Source organism: Labeo rohita, unplaced genomic scaffold (genome assembly GCF_022985175.1).
Source record: "Labeo rohita strain BAU-BD-2019 unplaced genomic scaffold, IGBB_LRoh.1.0 scaffold_2234, whole genome shotgun sequence".
Classification (NCBI taxonomy): Eukaryota; Metazoa; Chordata; class Actinopteri; order Cypriniformes; family Cyprinidae; genus Labeo; species Labeo rohita.
The window spans coordinates 1-8837 of record NW_026128478.1 but is presented as its reverse complement, the minus strand read 5'-3'; the positions used below and the strand labels follow the sequence as shown (position 1 = coordinate 8837).

Below are 8837 nucleotides of genomic sequence, written 5' to 3'. Positions count from 1 at the left end.
CAGCATGTCATGAATGAGCAGGGAGAGCAGCCATAATAACCCCCAGACAGAACAGAACAAGCAGATATCATTAATGTACTTAATGATATTTAATTGTAAGACATTATTCAGATAAAATGAGTCTGATTCAATGAGGAATATCAGAAGCCGAGTCCTGACTGTGGCAAAAGGAGGAGTTGGGGATCAGTGTTGGGCATGTTACTCTGAAAATGTAATTAAATGACTAATTACTGATTACTCCTTTGAAAAGTAATAAAATTACTGTTCTGATTACAAAAGTAATTAGTTACATTACTCATTACGTTACTTTATTTCCTGTACATTTGCGAAATTTACTTGAACTTGTGTGTTGCCTACCATCCCAGCATAAACGCTTGTTGCTTTTGTGCAATGCATGAATAGCAATTAATTTGCTTTAGATATTTTATGTGTAGACAGTTCTATTTTGTAGGAGTCCCGCAAATTATTTTATTCTGTTGCATCCCGCACACACATGAGTCTCTGCCCGCCCGCGCCTGCACCCGCACTCGCCCATCAAGTCTTGCCCAAGTCTTGTACTCTCTGTTGCGTCAAGTCCAGTGTCAGTGGATTAGAGACCACTCTCGCTGGACTCGACGCAACAGAGGTACAACCATAGAAGCTGATGCGTTGCTCTTCGCACCCGGTACGATCTCAATAAGTTTTAATGTGCCGTGCTGCCCTTTCCTTTTCACGGTTGAAAATAATTTCTTCCCCTCTAATTGACAACGCACAATAATGTTCTTCTCAGGTAGAGGACGTCGCGTGTGCTAGACAACACCCTTTTTATAATCTACATGATTATATTCACATTCTGTCGGCAATGATGTAACACAGCGGTAACGCATGATTGTAACTATACTCTAATTACTCATTTGGAAATTATAACGCGTTGAATTACTCCTTACTAAAAAAATAATCAAATTACTGTTGGGGATGGAGGAGGGTGTTTTGCTCCTGAGCAAGCGACAAAGCTACTGAATAATACGGAATAGAGCTTATATAGGATTGGTGTGATAGGCGTCCTATTCCTATAGGTAGATGTGATCAGCTGAGAGTCAACTGATGCTTGACTCACGTGACCTGCCAGAACTAACGCTTTACGCTATATGTATTGATATATATCATAATAATCACTCAAATGTTCTTGTGTTTCAGGTACTGTTGTGTCTTTGCTTACCCGAGCTAAAGACGCTGAATTTAATCAGACACGAGACAGACCATTTGTGTCCTTCGCTTTACTGTTTTCTCTGCCATCTTGTACGTGATGACATCACCCGTATTGAACGTGATACACGACATCTCCCCTCTACTTAGAATTAAACATATATTCTAGAACTATCAAGGATGCATTGTGAACATGTTCTATCCTCTTACTCAACATGACATTTCAAAGTGTCATTAAACAAACCTAAAGGCCTGAACATATACATGTCTATGTATATATATATATATATATATATATATATATCCGATAACCCATTAAACATGCTTTATGAACATAACAAGAATGTTTGTATTACACCATTCCAACACACGTCATTTCTTTAGCAACATCACTCAACAATAAAGTCTTTGAGCTTCTCAGGTAATTTAATTTGTCTCTTTGGCCTTGTTTGTGGTGTTATATCCCCATCTAGTGGTGCCCTCTGGTTTGGCTTTTTGTCAGACATCAATTTCTCATTTTTGTCCAGCACAGGTTCGGTTTGTTCTGTTTCCATTCCGGTTTTGTTTTCCACTGGAGTGTCCTTAGTGTTATCATTGAAGAATTTCTTCACGAATGTGGTATTCCTTTTATATTGGGTTCCACCTGGGTCTTCAATTGTCACGGAATTTCCTTTTCTGGATACAACAGTGAATGGGACTGGGTTGAATGTGGTTGTTAGTTTGTCTGTCTTTTCCTGTCTCACCAAGACTTGATCTCCCACTTCTAGCTGTGAGTATTTTGCACCACGGCGGTGATCAGCATACAACTTGTTTTTTCCTTTTTGCTCTGCATCACGATCCCTTATCTCTTGATCGTTGCGTGGCATGGTAAAGTCAGGCAGCTTTCCTCTGATTTTCCGATTGAAAAGTAGCTCTGCAGGACTCTTCCCTGTAGTGTTGTGGTCAATAGCTCTGTACATTGCCACATATTTACGGAGTTCCTTTCTCCAGTCTAAACCTTCTGCCTGAGCGATCCGTATGCGTTTCAGTATCGATGCGTTCTGCCTTTTTACCTCACCGTTAGCCTGTGCCCACCTGGGCGTGGTCTTCACATGCTGGATACCGTTGGTCTCACAAAATTGCTGGAACTGGGTAGACATAAACTGTGGACCACAGTCTGATCTGATGGTGCACGGTAGTCCATGACGACTAAAAACCTCTTCCAGACAATCAATGACTTTATCGGCTGTGGTGGACTTGAGTATTCCATATTCATAATAGCGACTGTAGTAGTCAACTACCACCATTATGGATTGTCCAGTTGGCAGTGGGCCAAGTAAATCAGTGGCTAGATCCTGCCAAGGCATTTCAGGTAACTGTGTCATTCTCAGTGGTTCTGGTTTATCTGGTTTCATAACCAGTTGACATCCGTGACATGATCTTACATGCCTCTCTGCATCCTTATCCATAGCAGGCCACCAGACCTTACTTCTGAGGTTCTGTTTGGTGCCCACTATGCCCAGATGACCTTCATGGGCTAAGTTTAAAGTTCTCGCCCTGAGTGTCTGTGGTATTACAATGCGTGTACCCCTCAACACTAGCTGCCCAATCACACTTAACTCGTTAGCAATAGGGGTATACGATTTGCATTCGCTGAAATCACCAGTCTGTATGGCCTGTCTGACTCTCCTCAATTCGTTGTCTGTTGCTGATGCTTCTTCCACAGTTCTCGTTGTAAGCAAACTTGGCGTAGCATTCACAGCCACAAATTTTATATATTCCTCTGCTTCGTGTTCATGTGTTTGTTGTCCCTTTCTTTTACATATGAGACGTGAAAGCTAATCTGCTATGTTTTGCTCGCCAGGAATGTAAACAATACGAAAGTCATATGGTTGCAGTCTTAGCACCCACCTCTCGATGCGAGCGCATGGTTTTGACCGCAAGCCATATATCACTTCCAGCGGTTTGTGGTCTGTGATTAAATCAAACTTTTGTCCATATATGTATGGGTGGAGTCTTTCGCATGCCCATACTAATGACAATGCTTCTCTCTCTGTCTGTGAGTACCTTTGCTCACATTCAGTTAAGCTGCGACTGACATAGCATATGGGAACATTCTCTCCACTCTGTTCTTGTATCAGCACTGCCCCAATGCCTACTGGGCTGGCATCCGCAATAACCTTGGTCAGTGCCTTTTTGTCAAAGTAAGCGAGAGTTCCTGCTTCAGCCAGCTTTTGCTTTAACATTTGGAATGCTAGTCTCTGCTCAGGACCAAACTTGAATGGAGTGTCTTTCTTTGTCAGTCTCCTTAGTGGTTCAGTAACGGACGCAAATTGTGGGATAAAACGGCTGCTATATCCCACTAATCCCAGGAAACTTCGTACTTCCGACGCCGTCTCTGGTTCTCTCGCATTAACCACAGCCTGAACCCTTTCAGCCGTGGGACCGATCCCTTTTTCTGAGAGCAGCATTCCCATGAACACCAGCTTATTCATGTTGTATTGACACTTTTCTCCGTTTAGTGTCAAACCGCAATTCGCAAGCCTCTGTAGGACTGCATGTAGTCTCTGGTCATGTATCTCTTGCGTAGGAGCATGTATGATAATATCGTCTGATATATTCTCCACTCCCTCAATTCCTGCGAGGGCTGAACCAACTTCATGCTGATACTGTTCACTGACCGATGATACTCCGAAAACCAGTCTCTTGTATCGGTATGTACCGTTGTGCACAGCAAATGTGGTGATACCTCTGGACTGTGGGGTAAGCTCTAGTTGGTGGTATCCCCACTTAAGATCAAGTTTGCTTAAGACTGAGGAGCCATTCATGTTCTGCAGGAGCTCGTCTACAGTCGGAATTGGATATCGGCCCCGGATTATTGCTTTATTTGCTTGCCTCATATCCAAACATAGTCTGATATCTTTGTCAGTCTTTGGAACAATCACTACCGGGTTCACCCATGGGGTGGCAGTAGTCACTGGTTCAATGATGTCCAATTCTAGAAGCTGCTGAATTTTTCGTTCTACTGCTTCTCTCAGATGGAATGGAATTCGGCGTATTGGTTGAGCTATTGGAGTCACAGTCTCATCAGTGTATAAACCAATCTGTTTGGTGTTGAGTTTTCCAACTCCTCTAAACAGAACTGGGTACTGTTCCTGAATTTGGTTTGCCATGTCACTGATTGTGGCTATGTTGAGCCCAATTCTCAGTGCTCCAAGTTTAGTTGCTGTCTCTTTACCCAAAAGGGACTCTCCTTTTCCTTTAATTACCACAAATTCAGCCTCTGTGCTACGTTTCCCGCATTTTACTTCACATGTGAAGGCTCCTTTTATGGATAAGGGTTCTTTACAGGCGTATGCATATAGTTTTTTGTCAGATTTGTATGAATGGCACGCAATTCTTTTGCTTTTTAGTGTCTCCCATGTCTCTTCGTCTATAATATTGCTTGTGGCCCCAGAATCAATCAACATGGCTAAGTTAACTCCACCAACAGTAAATGTGTATCTGTTTGAGTTACAGTCTTTCACCACAAATGCATATTGATCTTCATAAGCTTTGCTCGTTTCTCCACCAACATATTTAGTTGTCTGCCTTGTCACATTTTTGGTTTTACACATTTTGGCAAAATGGTTAATACCTCTGCATTTTCGGCATTGTTGGCCTCTTGTTGGACATGTTGGGTCTTTGGCAAAATGATCCTGTCGTCCGCATCTGTAACACAGTTTCTCATTTTTTTCTCCTGATTGTCTTGTGACTGTTTTTTTGTAGTTTCCTCTTTTCTTTACAACTCGATGTACTGCTTCTTTCCCATTTCCAGGCTGACTGATATGCATTGCAGACATTTGTAACTCCACACGTTCACACTGTGTGGCAATTTCAAGTGTACGCGTTAGTGTTAGTTCAGTTCCTTCCTCTAATAATTTTCTCTTTACGTAATCCGAAGCACATTTGCTTAAAACAGCATCACGCAGCTGGTTATCTCTGTCTACACCGAAACCACAGTCTTTAGCAGCTTGTCTAAGTCGTGTGACAAATTGTTGTACGGTCTCACCTGTATTTTGTGTGATTTGATAAAAGGATTGTCTTGCCAACGCAGTATTAACTCGGGGAACGAAGTAAGCGTTCAGAGCAGCCACCGCCGCGTCGTATTCTGTTACACTCCCGGTGTTTTCCAGCGTCGAAAATATATCCTGCACGTCCGTGCCAGCGTGATGAAGCAATAGTGCTCTTCTCCGTTGTTTAGTGGCATCATTTGCATTTTGTCCCAACAGTAATCCTTTACCGTCCGCGAACAATTCAAACGCCGACAGCCATCTTGTCCAGCGTGGTCCCAAAGTTGCCGGATCATTGTAACAGTCGAATTTCGGCACTGTTGCGGTGGGGTCCATCCTTCGAGGTTAAACTTACTCTCTCTCAAATTTAAGTTTCTAACATCTACTAACTGTCCTCGTCGCCATTGTTGTGTCTTTGCTTACCCGAGCTAAAGACGCTGAATTTAATCAGACACGAGACAGACCATTTGTGTCCTTCGCTTTACTGTTTTCTCTGCCATCTTGTACGTGATGACATCACCCGTATTGAACGTGATACACGACAGGTACCAGTGGAGTGAATGAGACTCATGTGTTCATCAGTTCTGGGGAAAATGTCTGTCTGCCCTGTAATAATCATCTTCATGACTGTACATCGACTACATGGATCTATAGCAGACATTCAGCAGCAGTTGAACTGATTGGTTTAGGGATAAAGAAGAAAAACAATGAGAGACTGAGTCTGGGGTCTGACTGCTCTCTGAACATCACGAACGTCATAAAAGAAGATTCTGGATTTTACATCTGCCAACAATGGACAGATGCGAATGGACGACACCAAAAACAAGCAAATGATACACGTGTTTATCTGCATGTTCTTCATGGTAATTTTACGATTATGTGGTCAATTTTAAAAGGGCAAATTCTTCTCTTAAACTCTCATGATGATTAAAAAGTGTGTGATTTGTGTTATTTTGTGTTTCAGTCTCTTCATCATCCTCACAGACTGAGATCAGTGCAGGCAGCTCTGTGACTCTCTCCTGTCAGTTGTATTCATATTCATATTCATATTCATATACTGGAGTCTCTTGTGATGATTGGATCCGTTCTGAGGGAATTCAGCTGTTCTGGGTGAATCAGGCTGGTGTTAAACTGACAATATCAGACTCCAGATATCAGATATCAGCTCCAGGACACTGTATCATCACTCTGACTACAACACTCCTGAATGAAGATGACAACAGAGAGTGGAGATGTGAAGTTACTCACAGAAATCAAGTCAAGACCTCAGTCACATATACTGTCAAGAGTTCAGGTGAGAAACTAACTTTTCCATTCTCACTTTCAGAAGACTCTTGATTAATGATATATTTCATTCAAAGGGTTGCACATAAATGAGCCATACATTTCTTTATGGTAACCAGTGCCATTTCTGAGCATAAAAGGCTCCTAAGTGATATCTTAAATGATAATAGATGACAGACTCATGAAGCAGTGGAAATTCACACAGGCTCCAGTATATATTTATAATTTCTGTGATGCAAATCTCAAGTATGATGTGATGATGATGATGATGATGATGATAATAATAATGTTTGGTTTATGTTCATTGTGTTTGAACTAACAGACATGAGCACAGATCCAGCACAAACTGAAGACAGTTGGACTGCTGGATCATTATTCAGAGGTACGACACGTCTTTGCATTGTTCGTTGTTTTATACCTTTGATTTCATTCACAATTTCACAGATTGAGTCTGTTTTTCTCTTGATTGTGTCTCTCATCTTTCCTGCAGTGATTGTGATTATTGTTGAGTTTGCAGTGTTTGCTGCTCCTACTGTGATTCTTCTTCAGATCATCTGTGCAAGAAGAGCTGGTGAGTGTTTCTTCCTCAAACAAACTACAATTTAAAACAGCAAAAACCTATAGAGGATTGTTCATTTTATTTTGTTTATTTATTATTTTTTTTTCTTCTCAGAAAACAAATAAACTCTGACCACCCTGAAGGAATAGTAATAGCATCTTTATCTTTATCTTCATCTTTTTTTTTTTTTAAATCAAATACTAGGCAAGGCTTATTTATTATTTTTTATTTTATTTTGTTTTTTTATTTATTTTTTTATTGCAGTGTTCAAAGCCGTTTTGTGTGTGTGTGTGTGTGTGTGTGTTTGGTATATAAACTGCTTTAAATATAATATTAAATACAGTAATGTATGACAGATTGTAGAATATTCCTCTCTCTGTTCTGTGTGATGGAGCTGCTTTGGTCTTATACATTCTTAGTTTTAGTGTTTTTTTTTGTTTGTTTTGTTTTGTTTTGTTTTAATGTATTTTTTATTGTGGATGATTGCTACTAATATTCTTAATAAAATCTCTGCAGTCGTGTTTAATATTTCATCTTTGCTGAGATATTTTTTACATATTGTCAGCTGTGTTTTTGGCCATGTCTTTTATTTGGTCATTTTCTGCAATCATGTTTCTTCCTTGCCCTCATGCGTCTGATTATGGCATTTCTCAAATGGAAATCTGCGTTCTCCGGAGGTTCACATTTGTAGGCTGTATGCGTCATAAAGATCTTATTTTATAATATTAACAGTTACAAATTTTACCATTATTCTTAGTGAAGCGTTAAATGTTGTATGCTTACAACTCGTGGATGTAATACTCAGTTAACTGAAATAAACCAGGCTTGATGACTTAGGCAGTCCGCGAATGCGACCTCCAGAGGATGCAGCCTTCTGTTTGAGAAACGGCCATTGTCTTACTATAGGGAGATGAGAAGGTCTGTATTACTTACTACTGAAGAAAGTTTAACGGCTAACTTGTTGTGCGATACTCAATTACCATTTACGGATACTATAGGAATGAATGAGAAGTGCATTAAGCGGAATCACACCTGTCACTAAAAATCAGTGACTTCTCTTATAAAACATTTTCTTTTGTTTTCATGGTAAACTTAAAAAAAATATTTTAATCCAAAAGTATTGTTTAGTGTAAAACATGTTGAAGATTAGCAGATAGGCTGTCGATTCATTAAATAAGCCGTTTTTTTTTTTTTTTCTCTCTAAGAAGCTATGTATTCAGTGTAGTGAAACCTCTCCTCCACTCACATCCATTAAAAAAAAAAAAAAAAAAAAAAACAGCCTCTGGTCTCCTTTCCCATGTGCTGCCAGACCGGAAGCGTTAGCATTAGCCTTTTTTCAGCTAATGGTTGCGGGTTTGCCATCTAGTGGCTTTGCAGTATGTTCCTTTAGTCCATGTTAGTTAACACTTTGAAACTTTTGTAAATCTTTTGTTTTGAATCAGTGGTCAAAACAACTGTTTTAGCAAACGAGGCTTTGTTACATCATAACTGTTTCAAAACGTTTTGAAATTTCAGTGGTTCACCACTGGGGGGCGATCTATGGAAGCCCGTTTCCGCCACTAAATAAAAAAAAAAAATATTGCGACTTTTTATCTCGCAATTCTGACTTTTTTTCTCAGAATTCCGAGATACAAACTCACAATTGCAAGTTATAAAGTCAGAATTCTGAGATATAAAGTCGCAATCAGAATTGCGAGTTATAAAGTCAGAATTGCGAGATATAAAGTCAGAATTGCGAGTTATAAAGTCAGAATTGCGAGATATAAAGTCGCAATTGC

General features: G+C 40.1%; 2 protein-coding genes across 2 annotated transcripts; one reads left to right on the top strand and one right to left on the bottom strand.

Annotated features, from left to right (window-relative positions):
- Nucleotides 1–1574: 1574 nt before the first annotated feature.
- On the bottom strand, nucleotides 1575–4634 carry LOC127159518 (uncharacterized protein K02A2.6). The gene is made up of 2 exons (XM_051102327.1): nucleotides 3232–4634; nucleotides 1575–2979 (listed from the first exon to the last, which is right to left on the bottom strand). Exons 1-2 carry the CDS (start codon nucleotides 4632–4634, stop codon nucleotides 1575–1577), a joined length of 2808 nt encoding a protein of 935 aa, XP_050958284.1.
- LOC127159517 (uncharacterized) lies at nucleotides 4633–7071 on the top strand (the record flags this gene model as incomplete). The annotated part of the gene is made up of 6 exons (XM_051102326.1): nucleotides 4633–4656; nucleotides 4933–4957; nucleotides 5762–6079; nucleotides 6181–6510; nucleotides 6841–6882; nucleotides 6991–7071. Coding segments are annotated over exons 1-6 (820 nt in total), but the record flags the coding sequence as incomplete, so codon positions are not given.
- Nucleotides 7072–8837: the final 1766 nt, after the last annotated feature.